We start from the raw sequence: 23,381 nt of genomic DNA, 5'->3' as shown, positions 1-23,381 counted from the left end.
GCAGGCCGCGATCTGTGCTGGTCTGTGATAGGCACACGTGAAGCGGATGGATGGATGTGGGTGCTTGCAATTGTGCAAACACCAGAAATAGTCACCTTAGGAAGTCTGTGTGCTCCTTTTCATTTAAGAATGATAAAGTATAATTTTCTTCATTTATAGTAGAAACTCGTTCCTTGATAAAATGCTAGGTACATTATGTGTTGCAAGTGAGTAGATCCGTGTCGTATATGCATATATTCAGTTACTACCCAAGGTACCATAATGAGGGCCTGATTCATGGCCTCATGCGGGAAGGACACTTAAGATTCAGAGACTTGAGATGCAGTTTGAATTTCTATTTCAAAGCCAGTCATTGGGAGTTATTTTTCTATTGTTAGGTTTTGCTCACCTTGCCTAAAAACACTGGGAAGACTTAAGATTGCAGAGTATATATGAAGAGGCAGTAGGGGGCACTAGTTGGTTTCTAAGCTCAAAACCAGACCACATCAGATCGCTATGAATCACCTGTTGGTGTGTGATACTGGCTTTGACTGGAGGTGCCAGCACCTGAATGTAGTGACTGGTCCTGGGACTAAGCAGGAATACAGAACATGGGAATTTCAGACAGCCCATGCCCTCAAAACATTCCTCGTGAATACATGTTCAATGAGGGCTTCACCTTTCATGTAAAAAAAAAAAAAAAAGTGACAATAAAAATATAATTCCATTTATTCACTTATTAAACATTATCTTTTGCTTGGGGTATTATACATTGTATTTATACAGATCTTATTTGAACATACATATCCTATTAATGTGCTTATATTTATTGAAATTATAGCTTATTGCTGTAAAATAACCTTATCCTCAAGGAAACATAGCCAACATTCTTATAGGAGGAAGTGCTAGTATAGGCTATTGGTGGTTTTACCAACTTAGATACCACGTGTGGCCTGGCCCCTTCCATGCCTGGAAACATTTTATGTCCCAGCGGGTTGGATTATTCAGGGAACTTGCCGGCTAGATATTGTGAAATGAAGTTTACTGAAAATAAACCAAGGATTAATTAGTATTTTAGCTAGAAGGAATCCTAAAGAATATTTGCAGCCATGCGCAGTGACTCACACCTGTAATCCCAGCACTTTGGGAGCCTGAGGTGGGCGGATCACTTGAGGTCAGGAGTTCCAGATCAGCCTGGCCAACACGGTGAAACTGCGTCTCTACTAAAAATACAAAATTAGCTGGGTGTGGTGGCGCATGCCTGTAATCCTCGCTACTCAGGAGGCTGAGGCAGGAGAATTGCTTGAACCCTGGAGGTGGAGGTTGCAGTGCGCCAAGATCATGCCACAGCACTTCAGCCTGGGCGACAGAGCAAGACTCCGTCTCAGAAACAAACACACAGAAAAAGAATATTTGCTTTGTCCTCCTTGAATAGGTCAGGAGGTGAATGCCCAGAGACGTTCAATGACTGGCTCAGGGCCACACAGAGCGCCAGAGCTAAACCCTGGATGAGCCATAGTCACAGGATGCTCATGCAGCGCTCTGGGGTTTTCCAATCTATTCCATAAAGAGATCACATTTAAAAGTGTTTTTCTGGTTAGACGTAATTCTTGAAGCTGCACAGTATCCTCTGTTTCTCAAACGGCTTCATAAAATTTTCAAGGGAAAAAAGACAGTTATTAATTTACATTTAATTTTTGTTTTAAGAATTAATTAAACTAATTTTAGAACAAGCATGACAGCAGTTTAACAGAGGAAATAGAGTGTCAGTACAATCATAAAACATAATCCCTGCCGAGTGATTAAGAAATAGATATATACTACCTATTTCTATTCTGAAAGAATTCGAGATGCTTCTCTGGACAAAGAGAGCACAGGCAAGAGAATTCAAACAAACGACACATGAGTTCCATCTTTATTTTCTTTAGCTTTTGTTTTGATTGGCAAAGGGGTAAGAGGGTAGCTGTGTGCATTCCTATGGTGAATCCATGCCTATAATCCTTTTGTTCTGATCATATTGGATCAGTATAAAGGATGCTGTAGTGGGAGGGTTGTCCATGCAAATAGTAGAATATAATACTTCTGTCTATGTCTCTGTCTGTTCTAAAATGCATGGGAAATTGCTTTAATTCTGCTTTTTCTCATATGTTCGTTTTGCACTAAGGGAAGATAGCAAAAATGTTTACACAGTTTTAATTCTTTAGCGTACAGAATGTAAGGGTAGAGTTAAAAATGCATTCTTGGATTGTGATCTTTCTATCATTTTGAAAATACCTTTACCTGTGCTCTGCTTTTACTTTTCTCCCCTACTCAAGTCCTTCCTACCACCAGCACTGCCCCTCCCCACCCCGAACAGGAGGCTGCATGCTTCAGAGGCAAGTTTTCTCCCTATGATTAGTGGAGTTGGGCTCACGCATGAAAGGTCATCTGTCCAGAATTGAGTGAGCAACCCTTGTTGTCTTTGCCGAAGTAGTTTAATCCCCTGGATCTTTCTTTCATTTTCTCTATTGGGAAATAGAAGACAGAAATCATTAGATTACATAATATAGCAGCCCTATATTAAGAGGCTTTCTTCCCTCTTGGTGATCAAACTACCAAAGGGGTAGCGTGGAGCTGAATGAAGACACCACCAGATTTCACAGTGTCACTGCTCTCATGCTTTCAACACCAGCCCTGGCCCGCCACCCGACAGCCACCTTCTGGCCCTGAGATGAATGTGCTGGAGCTCTGTTAGAGGCCAAGGTCACACAGTTGCAGCGTGAGCCTTGGGTTTGTCCCGTGGCCTCAGACTACACCTCACACCAGTCACACTGCTGGTGTGTGACTTTGGTCCCGAGATGTCCAGGTGGGGTCTGGCAGTTCCATCTGACATCTCTTCTCTGCTCCAGGCACATGTCCTTTTGGAGGGCAGATTCACGGCACTGTCTGCAGACGGAGTGGTAGACTTTTCTCCAGGCATATCTTTGTGTAGCCCCTCTTTGCCCTCTCATCCCTTCCTCCTCACCTGCATGTCCTTTCGAGGCATCCTTTTGTTGCTCATCCATGGGTTGGAAATTGTGAAATCAAGGGGGTGGGGAGGGTGGTATCTGTGTGGCATGGCTGGGATGGGGCCAGGAAACCCAGACCATGAAGCCCCCGAGGGAAATGCATGGGGTGGGAAACTCATCTCCATAGTCACTGTGAGTGCAGGAGACGTTGTTTCTCCCAGAGACACTGGAGCAGGGAGGCTGCACCCCCGAAGCCCAAGCTGGAGCCTAGGTCTTCTTTCCTGCTGTAGGACAGGATGTGGAGAATGGAGAGACATGGGAGAAAGCCTAAACCCACAGGAGACATGTGGCATGCGGAACTTTCCGTAGCCTTGGGCCCCTGCTTTCATCACTACCCCTGCTCCCCTGAGAGCCTCCATGGACACGCATACTATTGCTTTCCCTGTCTCTGTGGACCGAGACACGGATGTGCTGTGGTTCTTCCTTTTACTTGCTTTGTTTTAAAGCATCATTCCTTCTTGGTTAGTGGTAGACTTTTTTGTTTCGTTCTTATTTTTGATGTGTTCCCCCATTGCAGGTCAATTGTCTCCTCCAGCACAACCACATTCAGTTTGATTTGAAGGTATCTGGTCACCTTGATTGCTGAAGCCCACTTCGGCCGGTGATCCAGCAGGGTTGCCTCATCTCTGATCCTTCCTTCCATGTTTTGTCCTTGCGTGTTGGTCTCTGGACTTCTCTGTGGCCCACAAGATGCAAGTGCCATGACTAACGTGCTTCGTTTTACTCCCAACTAGCTTCCTCCTGCTCCGGATTCTGAGAACGCCACCGAGGTGTGTTGCCTGCCTATATTTGTAGTGCCAGTGCCAGCAAATATGGGTGCCTCTCGGTTGTCCTGGTTGGGTGTCTGAATTGTTGTGACAAAGAGTCTGTCCCAGTGGTAGATGTAGGAGGGAGGTCTCTAGGCTGGCTGCAAACAGATCATTGCTGTCGTGGATGTGGCTCTCAGTGTAGAAAGAAAGTCCTGAGGAGCTGGATCCAAACTGAGCATCCTCCAGGTGCCAGGACATGGTTCTTTGAAAGTTCTCACTCAGAACCATCTTAATCATGAGACATTTAGTTGAGACATGTGAGGATGTTTGTATAACAATTTCTGCTGTTATACAAAATTGACTTTGGGTCCTGTGCAGAGATGATGCAGTTTTGAAGTTATTCTAAATTAATAATAAATAATATTTATAATTGTAGAAAAAGCTGCTAATAAACTTGTAATTTTAGAATGCGCTTTTTAAAATCTTTTTATTTTTTGAGACAAAGTCCTGCTGTCGCCCAGGCTGGAGTGCAGTGGCACAACCTTGGCTCACTGCAACCTCTGCCTCCTGGGTTCAAACGAATCTCCTGCCTCAGCCTCCTGAGTAGCTGGGATTACAGGCATGTGCAACAACGCTCGGCTAATTTTCATATTCTTAGTAGAGATGGGGTTTCCCCATGTTGGCCAGCCTGGTCTCAAAACTCCTGACCTCAGGTGATCCGCCTGCCTCAGCCTCTGAAAGTGCTGGAATTACAGGCATGAGCCTCTGCGCCCAGCCTACAATGTAGTTTTAAAAAAAAAAATCCTTCTTGCTACTAACTAAACTCACTAAATGAGGGACTAACATTTCCTAAGGTGTGTAAGATCATAGAGAAGCTTTTTGGGGAGACATATTTCCAAGTATCAAAATTTAATTTCAGAAACTATTCCAAAATCACCGTAGTTCAAGCTAGAATGTACTTCATTTGAAAGAAGCCTTAAAAATGAAACATGAACAAATGATTGAATAGCGAAGTTGTATGTCTGTGTTTTCTAATGATCAGTGTTTAATATCCTAATCGGAGCTCCTCATTCTGTTAACAGTTTTGTTACAAGACTTGTGCACTCATGGGGCGGGGAGAGCTGTGGTCCCATGTTTGTGTCTGTTCAGAGGCGTGTGTCTTGATGTCCTTATGCATGTGCTGTGCAATGATGCATGTATGAATCATAAGAACCTGCCCGATTGAACCTTGAATTACAACCCTTTTTGGGTTAATGTCACAGCATATAATATAGAACTTCTTCTTCATGGTCTTTGCAATAAATTATGTTGGCCAGAAAGTCCTATGTCTGCCCATTTTAAACAGTGCATTAGGGTCGGGGGTATGGGACAGTCATTAAGCAGCATCTAAAGTAATCAAGCATGGATATTCGGGGGAAAAACAAAAATCTAGACCTATTCTCCTTTTGTGTAACTCTTGTCTATATATGAACTCTCAACGTATTTTATGTGTGACTGATGCTGCAGATGGTAGTGTCTCCTTAGTGTTGTACTTAAAATGGAATTTCTGCATGCCTAGCAGGAGCTTGAACCAAGTCCACCCCTGCGGCAGCTGGAAGACCATAAAAGGGTACGTAGTCTTGAGTCTTGGGTATTGGGAGCTAATGATCAATGACCATCACATCTCCATCAACCACACACTGTGATTGAGAGGCAGCTTTTGTTGTTGATATTGTTAAAGCACTAATTGACTCAAGAGCAATCACAGCCATGTATATAAATGAAACTAAATAGTGGTTCTGCCTGTTGTCTACCTGGTCAGAGCAGTGTAACCAGCTGGCCTCCAAATAATGACCAACTAAGCTTTTCATGTCCTTTTTTCTTTTCTGTGGTGGCTTTCTATTTAGGTGAAATGTTGAAAAAAAAAGAAAGAAAGAAAAACTGTAATGGCTGACGACCATTATAGATAATTTATAATAACAATAATGGAAAAAAGTTCATAATTATATTACCTAGCCACAAGAGCCACTAATGTTTTTGTTATTTGGGTGTTTTTTTAGAGACAGATATCACTCTGTTGCTCAGGCTGGAATGTAGTGGTGCGATCTCAGCTCACTGCAGCCTCAACCTCCTGGGCTCGAGACCCTCCTGCCTCAGACTCCCAAGTAGCTGGGACCGTAGGCACCATGCCCGGCTAGTTTTCTTTTATTTTTTATTTTTGTAGAGACAGAGTCTTGCTATGTTTCTCAGGCAGGTCTCAAACTCCTGGGCTCAAGCAATCCCCTTGCCTCGGCCTCCCAAAGTGCTGGGATTACAGGTGTGTGCCACCATGCCCAGCTCCACTAATGTTTTAATATTTCCTTCTACCCATTTTTTTATACATATGAGCACATGTGCTAACAGACACAGACACATTTGCATTGTCATTGGGATTATTCTAAGTATACAACTTTTGTACCCTGTTTTGTCATTAAATACTGTATCTGAGCATTTGTTTTGAAAATCTTTGAAAGTTAACAACTGCCTGAAATTCCCCAAATTGACAGGTGGTTCATCATTTTTTCCTTTGATGAAGAAATGAATGAATGTGTGCATCTTTGAATAAATTCCTAGAAAAGGAATTCCTTGGCCAAGGGGTAGATGTGTTCTTAAGGTGCTGATTGTGCCTTGCCAAACCATTTCTAGAAGATTGTATATATCCATGAGCATGCCAACAGCACTGATTTTCATGTTGCCCATTTTTGGGAAGATAACCAGATGTCCTGGTGACACAGGCTTCATCCTCATTTCACAAGTAGGACATTGAGATTCTGGGATGTTCAACATCTTGTCTAAGGTCATGGAGTTCAAAAATGACCTGTCACTCTGAAGACTGTCTTGGAACTATGATCATTGGTGTCTAGGAGAATTTTTCTATTATTTTTGTGGGTACATAGTAGGTGTATGTATTTATGGGGTACATGAGATATTTTGACAGAGGCACACAATGTGAAATACTCACCATGGAGAATGGGGTATCTATTCCCTCCAGCATTTATCCTTTGAGTTGCAAACAATTCAATTACACTCTTTAAGTTACTTTAAAATGTAAAATTAAGTTATTGTTTACTGTAGTCACCCTGTTGTGCTATGAAATAGCAGGTCTTACTCATTTTTTTAACATTTTTTTTTTGGTATCCATTAATCTTCCCCACCTGCCGCCTGTCTTGGAGAATTGATGCCTGAGATAAATGGGGAGCCAGATGCACCTTTACTCTGCTCACACACCCAGGCCCCTGCCCAGTCCCACTGCATCCTAAATCCCTTTTGTTTTCTTGCTCTGATAGAGACATCAACTTTGTGATTTCTCAGACTAGGACCGGAGAATAGCTCCAGGAAGTTGGCATTTCAGCAGAATTCAGGACGTGATGCTATAGTCCTTCTTCTCCAGCTTCCTGTATCTCCTGCATTTCATGGCCCAAGGCACCTTGCATTCTTCTATTTTCCATCCTTGCCTACCCTTTAGAATTGTCCTAGGTCCTAGGAGTAGCTGGTAAACGCACACAGCTGTCCCTCATGTCCTAAGCTCTCAGAGGACTTGGTATTGAATGCTGCCTATGCCCGTGAACTTTATAATTAGAAACAGGTTCAAGTTTTGGGGTTTTCTTTTGCCAGGTACTAGCTGTGTGATTTTGAGCAAGTTAACCTCCCTATGCCTCAGTTTCTTCTGCTGTAAAATGGGAGTGACAACAGTCCCCATACCTTAGGACACTGAGCTGTGCACATGAAGCTCTTAGCACAGTGACTGGAATATGATAAGGGATATTAACTTGTAGATACCTTGTGGATTGAAACATTGAGGTGATTTTGTAGACAACAAGAGGAGAAAGAAGGTATTTTAAAATCCAGGCGCTACCCTCATGCTGACTAAGGTGTGAGAGGCTCACAGCTCACATGAGAGGGCGATCTTGCCTGAAGCACATGATCTTTAAGTGGCTGGAACCTGGGAAACCGAAAAGGTCAGTTCTCTCTCTCCTTTGTGTGTGGCAATGTTAACTCCTTAGTGCCTTGTTCAACACTGGCTCTCTTCCCACGCAGTTCCTTCACTTATTTAATTCAATTGGTATCAGTGGAACACATGTTGGTAGAGTGACCAGGTAGGAGCTTGGTTTCATTACTTCACATCACTAATCTACCAATTTTCATTGTTTTAATGTGACACTTATTACAAATGACTTTTTCTTTTCTCAATCTTAGGTAACAATGTGTGGGAATTTCTGACTGAGACAAACATCTGATATTTGTTTGCATACTGTAGGTGTAAACTGCTGGAAAAAAACTGGTATTATTTTTAAAAAGGGTTGCACAGCCAAATGTTAAAGCTGAAGAAGTGACGTTATTTGAGAAGTCATTTTTTTTTTCCTTCTCTGCAATCAGATTTCTCAGCCTGGTACATTGTGAACAGCTTAGTGCTGTTGAGTAATTTATATCAAGATGATTAGGAAGGCTTTTCTCTGCAGATTTTAATTTTTCTTAAATTAAACCACTGTCTCAGAAAAACAGAATTTTCCTTGAACCCGAGTTTTCACACTAGGGATTTGCATAACTTTTAATGATTCTTATCCATTTTTCCTTTCTATCCCCTCTTACCTATAATTCTCAGTCTTTATTCTTTCAAAAAAGGAATGCATCTCGTCTTTTTAAACCCTTGCTCTCTGTTTTTTCTTCCTTGCAGTTTAATTTTGTGTGTGTGTGTGTAGAGAAGGTGAGATGAATATGTGCCAAAAACCTTATAATTAAAAGCAAAAAAAAAAGTTTGTGGGGTGGAATGTGGTTTTTTTTTTTCTTTTCCCCAGAATGAGCACATTTCATGATATTCTCTTATGGGGGAAAATGTACCATTTGATGCATCAGTTGCTATGGTAACTGCTAGGGTTTTTCTGTTGAAGGAGAGACAAAATGGTAATGTGAGATCCCTTTGTAACTTGAGTTTGGCATCCAGACTGCATAAATGTGGAGTTCCTGTTCCTGGCGTCCACGTGCTCCTTTCATTACCTCCTGCTTGCTTGATTGCAGACTGACCAGGGTCTTGCTGTTCACCCTCAAAACCATGAGGAGGGGGAGAAAAAAAAAGCCGCCACCGGAAATTGAAAATCTAAGCAAGTCATTCTAGCTCCAAGTGGAATTGTGGTGTGCAGGCTCCAGATGAGACCTCCTTAAGAGATGTGTGTTTGTTGACTGGTCACAGCCATACTGCCTTTGACTTGACCACTCAACCCTATGCACTTTCAGATTCCTGTTGCGATGGCTACGTTGGCTGTCTTCCCTGACTGCAGCTTATGGGTCTCAGCCCAGCCGTCTAGCACTCAAACAATGTTCTCACAGTGCCAGAGGGGATTCAGTTAGAGACTTGGGATGGTCAACTGCCAATCACTCCTGTTGCTGGAACTCAAAGTCTGTGTCGTATTGAAAGAGAATCAAATAGATTCATTATGATATTTAAAAAGGGAAATCATATTTAATCTATCGTATTCAACATATTTAATCTATCATATTCAACATATTTAATCTATCATATTCAACATGGAGACAACCTTTTCTTGCCCTCAATTCTTTCTTCATAGGCATTCTTGAATGTAGCTTTAAAACTTGTGCTTCTCTTGTGAAGTCAGCCTTTTAAATCACTGTCTTCCCAGTGACTTCTCCAGAGAGTGCTCATGTGTTTACACTGGTGCCTGAGACTGGAATACCAGTAAAGTTGTATCTTTGTTCCGGAATGGGGTCTTCTAAGTCATTAAAGAATCTTGCACTGAAACTTTCTTCCCCACCTGTGAGCAGTTTATTTAAAAAGTACTTAAAATATCACAAGTAACTTACCCATTTGAAGCACTCTTGGAATTCTGAATTTACCGTCGGTCCAGTGAGAAATGAGTTTCATGAGCTGATAGAAGTTACTCTCCTTTGCCGAACTATGAAGAGAGACATATTTGTGGGTGGAATGGAAAGAGGAAATTTGGGATTTTTTTGTTTTCTGCACATTCATTTAAAAATCAGTCCCCTCCCGTCTCCCCTGTTTATCCCATCCCAATCTGTCTCTGGAATCTTTAATTAGCAGCATGAATTAAAGAGTAGATAAACCTTTTCTGGGACTTTCAGCGGTTTTGATGATTGACAGGAGCCAGGAGTTTCCTGCCTATCTCCTTTCTTCCTTGGTCCCCCACTTCTCCCAGGGTACCTCCCATTTCCCAGGGTCCCCGCTTCAGTCTGCTCCCTCCCGTCTTGTTTTGCAAACGCCTCACTTGAAATCTCCAGACCTATTCTCAGAGCTTATTAACAAATCATTTTAAATTCTACTGACTCATGGTTCAGTTGCAGGTCTTTTCAAAAGAACTCTTGAGTCTCTGTTTTAGAGACCTGCTCCATTTCAACACCTTTCGTCTCGGCCAGACTTCTTTTCCCTCACCTCTCTTGATGATGCACCAGAGGAACTCCATGCCTTGCTACTTTCATTCTGGAAAAGAGTCCAGGGAAAATTTTTACAGTCTTTGACTTTTAGCGCCTTCAGATTGGGAGGTGATCTTAGGGCCCCTTAGAAGCGCGGCTGAAGGTGTAGAGCTGAGAATGCAGAATGCATGCTGCCTCTGGTTACCTGCTTGCCAGCATCCCCCATTATTACTGAACAATGCAGGTTTTTTAGGTTAGAGTAATTACAAAGAGTTACTGTATCCCTGTTCAGGACTCTTTGATACTTATATTTTTAACAAATTTTATTATAGAAAAGTTGAAATCTGTATAAAAGGAGTCAGAAAGGTTTCAAAACCCCTCATTCATAACTCCGCTTCAACAGCAACTGTCAACTCATGCCTACTCTTGTCTCACTTATATCCCTTGCTGCTTCCCCTTCTCTCCTGTATTGTTTTAAAGAAGATTCCAGACAAAATGCCATTTTACCTATGATGGGTTTTTTTATATATTTGATATCTGCCACTCATGCCACTAATTTTTTTCCTATAGCATTATGAGGTTTTTGTTGTTTTTGTCTTTTGTTTTTTAAAACATTTGGCCCATTGACTATTTTTGTAAGAAAGGCTTACTTTTGGCTTATTGTATCATCTTACCCTATTACTCTGAAATCTTAATTTTTTTTGGACCTTGGGAATAAACCTTGTGCTTGAAATAACATTTTTATATTGCTATGTGGAAGCTGACCTGTAAGCATTTTCAATTTGTCTTAATTTTATCAACTTACCCCAAAGGGATTTTTGTTTGTTATTGTTAGTTGTCCTTCAAAATTACTGTTCTGTCTTATCATTGTGTGAGAGGGTACTTCAGTCAATATTTTAGATTAATACCATTTTTTAAAAAAAATCTGGTTTTCTGAGAAAATATTGAAGTTAACTTCAGAGTTTCTAACTGCTTCTATTAATAATTTATTTTTTCGCCAAGTGAAACTGGGCCAATTATAACTGAGTACCCCTGTGTGTTTTGAATATTCGTCACTCAGTTATGCATTAAATGCAGAACCTGATTTTATTATCCTGTTTGAATTAAGGGTGAGGCGCTCAGGCAAATTCTGGTCAACCGTTACTATGGAAACATCAGACCTTCGGGAAGAAGAGAGAGCCTTACCAGCTTTGGCAATGGCCCACTGTCACCAGGAGGACCCAGCAAGCCCGGGGGAGGAGGTAGGCTTTGTGGTGTAATTAGCTTCATGTGTGAATCAAGTGTGTTCTATGATAGCTGCATGTTTCCTCCTAACAGGTTGAAACGCTAACAACAGATGAATTTGTGTTGCAAGTGTATTTTTTAGCAACTTGTTTTGTCTTTGGTCTACCACCAAATTGATGTCTAAACATATTTTCCTGCAAACTAGCATTTCCCTGCAGCTAGACAGTGGCTAAGCCTTTTGCTCCTCCTTCCCATGCAGTGACCATCTTGGTGATATTTGAATGATTTGAGGGATTTGATTTTATTGCACTTTGTCCTGTGGTTGTTAGGACTCTTGTCTTTCCATAAAATGATGAGGATATTGGCACCCAGCATAGTGAAAGCTGCCGTTTATTATACATTGACTGAGTGCCAGGGGCTTTCCTAAGTGCATTGCATTCTTTACCTCCTTTTCTCCTCCCAGCTGCTCATCATGTGATAGGTACAGTCTATCCCAGTTCCACAGAGGAAATGGAAGCTTGTCAGTGGCTGGTCTGTAATTTCAGCCTGGTGTATCTAATTCTAATGCCGTGTACATCCACAAACTCCTATGGAAGTATACAAAAAACATCCCCGTACAGAAGTGCTTACTTTAAATCGGTTTAAGCACACTTACAAGTAAAAGATACAAAAACATGGAACTCAAAGGTGGGTCTTACCGAGTTTGTGTTTTTAGGCAGTGCTCAGCACAGATGTGAGGTGCCTGATTTCCTGTCTTATGGTGATGACTGTGGGGTAGCTTCAGATCCTTGGTGGGTTCCATGCATAGCACAGAAATACTCAGTGTACACTTAATTTGTCCTAGCACATGCTAAGGAGGAAGCTTGGATTTCTCCCTAAATGAAAACTGGAAGCATAGCTGCCCAGTTCATGGAGCTATGCCAGCCTCAATGAAGATGCAGTTCTCAAGGCATCCGAGAGGTGGGAACTTGGCCTTTCAAGTCCAAAAATCGATGCAGAGGTTCTTCACATAATCTCTCAAAACCATTCTCTTTACTTTCTGTAGTGAGGTCATTTAACAATTATGTGAAGCCCTTGGGGAGGCATCATGACAGGGATTTGGAAATGCAAGACAGACTCCGCTCTGAGAAGCTGTAGCAGAGAGAATGTGCAACCCAATTTCTACCTTGTGCTATAGATATAAGGACAAGTCAAGGACAAGCAGTATAAAGGAGGTGACACTGGAATTGAGTTCTGCAAGAAAGGACAGATAGACAATTTTCTGCTTTTTGAAGCTGATCAGCCCATTTCTCCATGTGCGTTCATGTTTTAGTTATTGCCAATAGTAATACAAGGCAAGTCCTTAAATACGTACCTTCCAAACACAGTCAGAATCCATTCTAAATGAATGGCCCTCTCTTCTTAAGTATACTCATCTCCTCTGAAGTGCAGTGAGAACAGGAACCTTGTTTTGTTCACTCCCCCATCCCCAGCTCTTGGCTCCATGCCAAGCAGTGAGCAAACATTTGTTGAATGAATGAACCGATAAATTATGGAAAAGAATAAGTTGGGGGTTAGAGTGGGCTTGTTAAAAAGAGGGCTAAAGTGATCATTATAGGCTAAGCTTCCTTGAGAGTGTTCTAAGAAGTGTTTGACTTTGGTTTGTTTCCGAAACCAGTTCTGAACTCTGCCACCAGTCATTGTGTTTAATGTAAGGGAGAGTCTTTGCTGGCTGGCTTTAGGTCCCTTGCTGGAAATATATCATTCTTTTTGCATCTTACCTGTCTGAATTCAGACACCATCTCTGCTGCTGACAAGCCGGTGTCCTTGGACAAGCATCTTCATCTCTGTGTTAATACTCAGTACTTTCCTTGTGGGGTTAAAAGGGTTAAAGAGATGAACATGGGTAAAACATTTAGTGCGTAAAGTGTTGGTGCGTAGTAAGTATGCAGCAAACATTAGCTGTTCTGATTATGCTTAGTAAAAACAATATTCCATCTTCCTAGGGGGAGGTTCCGGATCCAGCTCTATGAGCAGGGGTGAGATGAGTCTGGCCGAGGTTCAGTGTCACCTTGACAAGGAGGGGGCTTCCAATCTAGTTATCGACCTCATCATGAACGCATCCAGTGACCGAGTGTTCCATGAAAGCATTCTCCTGGCCATTGCCCTTCTGGAAGGAGGCAACACCACCATCCAGGTAGGAAGGCAGCTTGGCTGCGGGTGTGGCATCCCTGCTGAGCAGGAGGAGAGTCTGTTCTGCGAGCCAGATGCCTGGGTGGTACCAAGGCTTGTTTGGGAGACAGCTCATTCTGAGGGCACAAAATTCTGTTTTGAAAAATGAATTCTACTGGTATCCTGTTGTGATCATTTGGTCATAAATCAGACTTGGTTCCAAAACGTGAGTTACATTTGAAAATTGATAAAACACTGAGAATATGCAAAGGAAATTGGCGTAAGTTCTAGGACGTAGTGGACACTCCATAAATGTTTGTTGAATGAGTAAATGATTGCATGAAGTTTATTTATAGTTTTTATCCAAGATTGCAGGGGATCTCATCACGGGATAACCAAAAGAGTTTGAACTGTGTGTGCTATTTAGAAGATTTAATTTTTATGTATCTGTAGATACTGCAGCTGTTGCTTACTAGAAGTTTCTCTACCTTTTGACTGAAAGTTTAATAAAGCCAAACCAATTTGAAATAATAGAGACACCAGGCTATGTTAGTCAGAAATGAATAGATGACTTTTTGAAAGGTAGATATGATTTATATTTAAAACTAATAATAAAAACTCAAATTCTATTTCTAGTTCACTTTTTATAGATGTCCTTAAAAAAACAATTTTCATGATTTTTTTCCCACAACAGTCATCTTAGAACATGAATTTTAATAATACATAAATAATATAACTTCTATATATGATTCCTTTAAATATTTTTAATACCTCCTTTATGCACTCTTCCTTCTTTGTTAGCTCTCTGAATAAGAGTTTTTTTTTTGGATGTGTATCTGTGTGCAGACTTGTGTACACATACACACCCATATGTATTTTGATAAAAGCTTTATAGAGATACAGTCCACATACCATAAAATTCATCCTGACATATATATTTGACCTGACATATTCTTGGCCTTGAATTGAAATTCAGAGTCTCGGTTAATGAAGTCTTGGTTCTTTGTGCAACTTTGAAAAGGGCGTTTCTTCCTGTGAGTCACTGTGCCCTGGGCCAGGGTGCCTGGCTTGGCAGGTGCAGCACAGGTGAGATTTCAGTCCCTGCTTGCTCCCCCAGCCAGCACCCTTGTGCCTTGGCACAACCTATGCAGCCAACTGTGGTGGCCCTTTTATTTCGCCTTCCAATCCCCACTTGCCCCAGTGTACACTTTTGAAAGTTCATTATCATGCATTGCACCAGGTTGGGGTTTGTGACAATGAGTTAGGCACCTGGGCCAATGGCAAGGCCCACTGCTTGTCTAAGTTGTTACATGGGCACAAGTCATACATATTGGGATTGCTTTTCATTTTGTCATGTGTGTGTGGGTGGGTCCTGCAGTCCTTCTCATCATTGGAATGTTGCCCAGCCACTGCTGTTTTCTGGGCTCCTGTGTTGGGATGGAAGCAGAGCTGAAATGCTCCTTGTCTTAGAACCACATGATTTCCTGCGATTCAAGCAGTTGAACTGCATACTCACTGAGCCCTTTCTGTGTATGTGCAGCTATACCAGGGGTGATGGGGCAATGGTTTCCAGACATTGGAGCCAATTCGTCTATGAGAATTTTCTCCAGGCATAGTCAAGTGTGGAAAATGAGGACAATGTGGTGAATTTTTCATAAACCAATGTATTCAGTTTGAAGACCTGGCCATTTTATTCTGAGATTATATCTCTCCAACCTTTATTCTTAGCGACAGTGTCTTCTTTAATGAAATGGTGTTGATTATGGATGATAGATTTTTTTTTTCTGTTGGCCAGATTAGAAGTTGGAAACTCTAGGTTGTTATCCCTTCCCTTCCCCAAATTTTAAAGCTTTACTAGTTTGAGAAATCCCAGAATCCCAGTCTTCAAGAAATTGAACCTCTAACAAGGATACATAGATGTGCACATAGGAAGCTATGTCTCAAGGATGACATTTAGTGCCCTCCAAGAAGTAGAAGTGATGCTGGGGAACCATCAAGGAAGAAGGACCAGCATTTCTCTGGGGAGTTTGCAGAAGGTCTGTGGATGAAATAGGCTTTCAAGGATGGGCATAGGACTGAAAGGGGGAAATTGGGCATGGACCTGGGGCGTGAGGAATCTTTGTCATATTCCATGGAAGAGAAGGCCCAGAGGTGTGAGAGCAGCAGTTGGGTTTCCAGAACAGGGGTTAGGTCTTTCAGACCGAGGAGTGCTATGTAGAAGTGAAGGGCCTTGGATTTTGTATTTGGAGTTGGGGTTTGTATGCAGCAGCAGTGCAGCCCTCCAAGGGGCTTTGGAGCTGTAATGGAGGACTATACACCTGGCAGTATAGGACAGGTAAACTGAGGAAAGCAGGGTCCCAAGGAGGCAGTCTAAGAATTAAAAAGTTAATGGGCAGTAATTTATGGAAGAGGTGATGAGAACCTGAACTTAAATCTCTGATAAAAGAGGTCATAACTTGGGACAGGATATTTTCTCATAATGGCACAAGAGAGCTCTCTGGGTGCTGGAAACATATTCGACCATTTGTTTAGGTGGTGGTTACGTGAGTATGCACATGTTTAAAACTCAGTGATCATGTCCTTTGATGGGACACGGATGGAGCTGGAGGCCATTATCCTTAGTAAAATCACACAGAAACAAAATCAAATACCGCACGTTCTCAGTTATAAGTGGGAGCTAAATGATGGGAACACATGGACACTTAGAGGGGGAACAACACCCACTGGGGCCTTTCGGAAGGTGGAGGTGGTGAGGAGGGAGAGGATGGAAAAAATAACTAATGGGCACTAGGTTTAATACCAGAGTGGTGAAGCAATCTATATGATACACCCCAGTGACACAAGCTTACCTATGTAACCTGCAATTGCACCCCTGAATTTAAAATAAAAGTTTAAAAAAGAAAAAACAACAACTCAGTTGAGCCAGATGCTTAAAATTGGTGTGCTTTACTGTAGATATGTTATTTGTCAATCAACAAATAAAGGAGGGCAGGGAATGGGAGTCTGAACCTTGCTGGGACTAAAGGGGTGTGGGTGAGGGACAGGATATCATGAATAGAAACCCTGTCACTCCCTGCACCAGGCCCAGGCCTGGACCTGCTGATACTTGGCAAATGTTGGCTGAAATGGCACCTGATTAGACATGGGAGAGAAGTCAGAGGTCCCAGTCGGCTCTGGGCTTGGCATCGGGATGACCAGGAGCACAAAGGCACCATTAATTAAGTACTAACAATGAAGTACAGTGGCTGGTGGGGGCTGAGGGCTGCCGCACTGAGACTCCTGGGCAGACGATGTCTGTGGCTCTGGTGAGATGCCATGTTTCTCATGGAGCATCCTGATGGTGACGGCCAGGCACACACAAGCTGTTTTTCCTTCAAGTTCTTTATCTTGTAAGGTAATTATGAATATTAGTTTCATGTTTTCATACACTTATTACTCATACACCCAGGCTGCATGATGGAGTTACAGCAGTTCAGCCATGCATGGAGTGGGGCTGTTTTCTCTTGGGGGTACTCAGTGGTGGTGCGGGGGGCCTGTGGGCGCATGCCAGGATGGAAGGATGTGGCCCCGAGGGGCTGCACGCACATGCTGTTTTCTCCTCCCTGCTTCTGTGACCCCTGGGGGGCCCAGTCTAACCCCGTGTCTCATAGGAGGCCGATGGTTCCAGGAAAATGTCTTCTAGCCTAGACTTGACTTGTCAGAACCCCTTGGCCTCAAGCTTCTCTTTCTCTGGAGAAAATGATGTGGAACTAGGGTTGTGTCTGGGGCCAGTTAAGGACAGGAACCTTGAAGCCCCAGGAGGAGTGATTCAGAGTTTAATCTTGCTGTTGAGGAGTTGGTTCAGAGTAGTAAGTGGCCAGCTGGGAAGTGAGCCTGACTTAGGCTAAGACCGCAATGCGGCAATTAATGATTGCTGAGATGCTGTGCTCCACTGAAGACACGGTGGGTTCTGGCCACAGCTGGCGGAGCATGGTCACTTCCTGTTCAGTGTACCGTGGAGGGTCTCAGGAAGGGAAATGGGTCTGTGGTCAGCTGGTCTTCTTGAGATCCATGTTTCCTGATGACAGGTGGTAGAAAGGGGAATTGCAGGGAAGCAGGCAGGCCTACATGGTTCCAGAAATGTATACAGTCTGCCCTCTGTATTCGTCGGTTCTGCATCTGGATTCAACCATCTGCAGATTTAAAATATTCAGGGGAGACTGGGCACAGTGGCTCACACCTATAATTCCAGAGCTTGGGGAAGCCAAGGCAGGTGGATCACTTGAGGCCAGGAGTTCAAGACCAGCCTGGCCAACATGGCAAAACCCCGATTCTACTAAAAATACAAAAATTAGCTGGGTGTGATGGTGCAAGACTGTAACTGCAGCTACTTAGGAGGCTGAGGCACCAGAATTGCTTGAACTCAGGAGGTGGGGAAGGTTGCAGTGAGCCAAGATTGTGCCACTGCACTCGAGCCTGGGCGACAGAGCAAGATTCTGTCTCAAAAAAAAATAAATAATAAAATAAAATATTTAGGGAAAAAAACATTAAAAATAATAATTCAGCTGTAAAAAGATAATACATATATTTTAAAATGAAGCATTAACAAGTATTTCCCATCCCTGGGCTTTCCGTTCTCATGTCTGTCAAGTATAAGGCATAAATGGACTCCCAGATTCCCTGCAGCTGTGAAGCAGGACATTTCAGTGATCATTAGATATTTTCCCCCAGGGAGTCTTAGAACCCCAGTGGTGCTGGTCAGCTGATTCCATTTCTGAAGTCTTCCCTGGCTTGTGAAAATAATTATTAAAAATAATGGTGATTAGACAAACGATGGTACATTACATTGTGTTGGGCATTGTAAGTAATCTAGAGGTGATTCAAAGTATACACGAGGATGTGCCTAGGTTATATGTAAATACTACACCATTTTACATAAGAGAGCATCCCTGGATTTTGGCATCTGCAGAGGTCCTGGAACCAGTCTTTCACGGATATCGAGGGACAACTGTATTGCCTGTCTGAGGACAGGCCTGCAAAAGAGCTCTTATGTTTAGCAGCACCTCCCCTCAGGATTCCGAACATGTTTCACATGGAGAAGAAGAGTGAGACCTGCTTTCAAGTCCAGTTTTGTGTGAGATGAGGGAAGTTATCCCTGGGCTTCTGTTTCCATGTCTAGCATGTGTGAGGCATAAACAGACTCCCGGCTTCCCTGCAGCTTTGAGTCAGGACATTTCAATAATCATTAGATATTTTCCCCAAGGAGTCTTAGAACCCAGTGGCAATGGTCAGCTGGTCTTATTTCTTAAGTCTTTCCTGGCTTGTGAAAATAATTATTAAAAACGATAGTGATTAAACAAACCACCATACATCTATACAATGGAATAGTAGTCAGCAATGAAAAGGAATATATTGATGAGTGCAAGACATTGGATGTCTCTCAGAAGCATTATGCTGAGTGAAAAACATCAGTCTCGAAAGGTGACATACTATGTGGTTCCATTTCTATGACATTTTGAAGGGGCAGAACTCTTAAGATGAAGAACACATTAGCATTTGCCAGGGCTAAGCAGGAGGGGAGAATTTTACTCTAAAGGAAGAGCACAGAGGCATATTTTGGGTGATGGAACCATTGTGTGTTCTGTCTTTAGTAGTAGTCACACGAATCCACATGTGTGTGAACATTCATATAGCAGTACACCGAAGAAAGTCAATTTAGCTATATGATAATTTTATAAATTAAAAAAGTAAAAAACATATAATGATGATGATGATGAGAACCAACATTTATTAAGTGCCTATTATGTGCCAAGAATTATGCATAAGGACTTTCTATGTATCATCTGATTTAATCTTCACAACCTCCCTATGAAGTAAAGTACTGTGATTATCCCTTTTTATAGATGAGGAAACCAAAACTCAAAAGAGTTAAGGAACTTACCCCAAATCATACAAGCATTAAGTAGCAGAGCTGGCCGGGCGTGGTGGCTCATGCCTGTAATCCCAGCGCTTTGGGAGGCCGAGGCAGGTGGATCACGAGGTCAGGAGATCGAGACCATCCAGGCCAACACGGTGAAACCCCATCTCTACTGAAAACAAAAAATTAACTGGGCATGGTGGCAGGCGTCTGTAGTCCCAGCTACTCAGGAGGCTGAGACAGGAGAATGGTGTGAACCCGGGAGGTGGAGCTTGCAGTGAGCCAAGATAGCATCACTTACTCCAGCCTGGGTGACAAAGCGAGACTCCATCTCAAAAAATAAATAAATAAATAAATAAATAAATAAATAAATATAAAAATAAAAAAACTAGCAGAGCCAACATTTGAACTGGGGCAACCTGGCACCCCAAATTCCTCACTGCTCTTAATGGCTTCATTCTTCAGGATGATCTGAGGTAGGAGGTCAGGTGCTTTAGGAAGGAGGCTGACTTGGCTTCTTCTTACAAGGTAAATAATTGTCATCTCCAAAGGCAGAGGCATAAGAGGTTTGGGAATGGGTTCGTGGCTGCAGAGCTCAGAGCTCAGTAGCAAAGACAAATATGACTAGTATACAGTTTCATCTTGCTTAGCGATTTACTGCCTATGTAGTCCTTTCGTTCAAAATGTCTCATTTGAGTCTCCCAGTTGCTCTGTGGGTATGCCGGACCTGCATTATCCCCATTATAGAGATAAAGAAACAGAAACTCAAGGAGGTTATGACTTACTCAGAGCTCCAGAGCTGGACAAAACCCATGATAAAATATCCTGTACCTCTTGTCCCTCCCATCTCCACCTGTAGTTATCTGTCACTGAGTAACGACCTAAAAATTGCATAGCCTAAAGCAATGGCCATTTTGGTGCCTAGCATGATTCTGTGAGCTTGGGCTCAGCTGGGTGGTTCTTTTGCTCTGTGTGATCTTGGCTGGGTCTGCAACCATCAGGGGATTGACTGGTCTTAGAACAGCTTATGTGGTCACTTGTATGACTGTGGCCGTTGGTGCCGGTCCTTTGCTGGGAGCTCAGCTGGGGGTACTGACTGACTGGAGTGCCTTGGTTCTCTGTGTGGTTTGGGCTTCTTAGAACATGGTGACTGGGTTCTGAGAAGCAGTGTTTCAAGAAGCAGGAAGTGGAAGCTACTAGCCCTTTCAAAGCCTGAGTTTAGAATTCCTAGAATGTCACTTCTACCACATTCTATTGGTCAAAGCCAGACATGAGGCCGGCCCCACTTCAAAGGTGGGGAGAAAAGCTCCATCTCTTATTGTGAGGAGGGTATGTGTATAAAAAGAGAGAATTGTTGGAGACCACATTTGGGGACTGGGTCCCTCATCACCACCCCCATTATAATCGATTGAGCACCTACCATGGGTCAGCCAGGCCCCCAAGCTGGATGCCACAGCTACAGGAAAGGGAGACACCATTGTCTCTGCAGTTGAGGAGTTTGGATCTCCCTGCATACTAAATCCCTTCTTTGCGAAAGTGTCGACTCTGTCTTTCTCCTTTTGGATGTTGTATGAAAATTCAGTCCTGCCTTAGGATAAGCTCACTGGGAATCACAGCGCTCCAGAAATTCTAGATTTCATTGTCCAGACCCTAGAGGATTCAATTTATGGGAATCCACAAATCATGACATACAGTGCTTGCTAGGCACTCTCATGAAGTTTGCTCCCTTATTATGAAACCCTGTCATCCATCACATCATCACCTAAAGCCCTGAAATGCCTGGAAGCCAAATACAGGTTACTTCACAGTCTGGCATAATGGGCTCCCAGGGGTGGTGTCCCCAGGTCTCCCAGCATCAACTCTCCCTGTCCCGGCTCCTGCAATGGTGATAACATCTGAGGATAGATCGTAACTCCCAGATTTCTACCTGGCTGCCATCAGAGCAGGGTTCACATTGAATCCTCTGCTTGTGGGAACAAGGAGACAGTACCACAGCCCATGGATTTTCCAGAAACGAGTGACACGTTGTCAGGTGATAGGATCACGCTTGTCTTGAAGAGAACTTCCTGCTTTCTTTCTCCCCACTCTGGTGCCACCCGCTTCCTGCCAGCCCCCAGAAGAAATATTTCCTTGTGGCTTGATGTTTTGTAGCAAGTGGAAAACTATAAAATAAGCATTTGCTTATGAATTAATTTTTGGCACACACGGGGCTCAGCAGGGCTCACGGCACTTTCATATCCGTCCTTCGAGTCCTTGCCAATTTCTGTGTTCCTTCCTCCTAAGATGTTCCCACCAGTGTCTGGGGGAAGTTCCCTTCGCTTCCTCTTCCTTACAGAAGGACAGGGGCTGTCCTTACCTGGAATGAAGAGTAGGAGAGGCTATCTTTGGACATACCTCGTTTTTTATTTTTATTTTTTTAAGCCAATACAGATGTTTTGGGATATGTATGCTGACGTGCCCATAGAGAACCTCCTAGCACATTATGGGGATAGATGGTTAAACATTTTTTTGGACTAATTGCTTCTGGTTTCAGAAGCACCGGGAATTTCATGTATCAAATGGCTGCCCACGTCTATTCTTATGCCAAAGTCTAGTCTACAGACACACCCGAAAAGGGTTTTCTTTTCTGCACGTAAGCAGCTAGAGATGGAAAATGTGAGAAGTGCTCCGTCAGGAAACTGGCCTGCGAATTCAGCAGAGAGAGTGATCCCTGGTTCATGAGGCCTTTCCTACACCACACTCTTTTTTTTTTTTTTTTTTTTTTTTGAGGTTGGCTTAAGAAATCAGCCCAAGAACCAGTGTTAGATAGGAAATCTCACATCCCTTCCAGAAGTCACTGCAACACAGTGTGGGAGGGACACGTTGGTTGGGCTACCTCTGACCCCAGTTAGCAGAGAGATGAGGGTGGAAAGGGTAATTTGATTTGCCTCTGCTGGAAACGGAAGGCCAGTTTGTGAGGAAGATCAGCCTTGGTTTGACAGGGCAGTCACCCTGAGGAGGAGGAAAAGATTGGTGTGTGAGCAAGTTACGTAAATGGGTGTTGTTTTTGGCAGGGAAGTCAGGAATGAGTCACTTCTGAGCGGTGTTTTCTAACCTCAGTTTTATCCATGTGGGAAAGGAGTGGAGCCAGCATTGGAGTCAGGGCAGCTCTCCTCCTGCATGTGAGGGGTTCGAGAGCTGTTGGCATTAAAGAAAGAGGGAGGCAGTGACTTGTCGCCAGCAGGCGTCCCCAGACCCTGCCCTTCCGCTGAAGCTGTGAGGGGTCAGCAAAGCTGTCCCAGGTTGGCTCAAGGACCAGCTGGGCTCCTTTGAGAAATGGTGGAGTAAAGTTGGGGACTCGGGGAGGACCCCTGGAAGGAGAGAGCCTATCACATACAGGAGCATGGCCTTCAGACCACAATATTTGTGCTGGAATTCTAGCTCTGCCCCTGCCAGCCTTGAGTGACCTTGGGGTTTGTTAGAGCAACTTTGAAACTCAGTTTCCTCATCTGCAAAATGAGGGTTGGAAAAGCCTAGTCCCTTCCTTATGGAGTTGCAAAGAACATGGGGGTAAAGTGTGTGGTCCGGTAGACACGTAGAGGTGCTGCCGGAGCTGCTGATTTTGTGGTGTGGGTACAGCCTGGGCTCAAGCCCTGCCTCCTACATGCCCACATCAGGACTCCTGGCGAAGTCCACCTCACTCATCCCACTGGTTCCTGACTTGGAGAACAGGATGGTGACAGTTCCCACCTCAGAGAACTCCTGAGATGGTTTCATAGACTATTTATAGAAAGCACCTCACGCAGCGTCTGGCCAATACAAACATCTCAAGATGATGTTCTTATTTTTATTTGTTCGTATATGTTTTTAAGAGATGGGGTCTTGCTATGTTGCTGAGGCTAGACTTGAACTCCTGAGCTCAAGCAATCCTCCTGCCTCAGCCTCCTGAGTAGC

General features: G+C 43.2%; 1 protein-coding gene across 1 annotated transcript in view; it reads left to right on the top strand.

Moving 5' to 3' along the window:
- Positions 1 to 23,381, top strand: part of ITPR1 (inositol 1,4,5-trisphosphate receptor type 1) — a 354,161-nt gene that overhangs the window by 226,160 nt on the left and 104,620 nt on the right. Inside the window, exons 40-43 of the mRNA XM_025375486.1 lie at positions 3,761 to 3,796; positions 5,337 to 5,384; positions 11,286 to 11,418; positions 13,387 to 13,577. Of these exons, the coding sequence (XP_025231271.1) occupies positions 3,761 to 3,796; positions 5,337 to 5,384; positions 11,286 to 11,418; positions 13,387 to 13,577 (408 nt within the window). The remainder of the gene's footprint in view (positions 1 to 3,760; positions 3,797 to 5,336; positions 5,385 to 11,285; positions 11,419 to 13,386; positions 13,578 to 23,381) is intronic.

Source organism: Theropithecus gelada, chromosome 2 (genome assembly GCF_003255815.1).
Source record: "Theropithecus gelada isolate Dixy chromosome 2, Tgel_1.0, whole genome shotgun sequence".
NCBI classification, from domain to species: Eukaryota; Metazoa; Chordata; class Mammalia; order Primates; family Cercopithecidae; genus Theropithecus; species Theropithecus gelada.
This window is presented reverse-complemented; position numbering and strand designations above follow the sequence as displayed.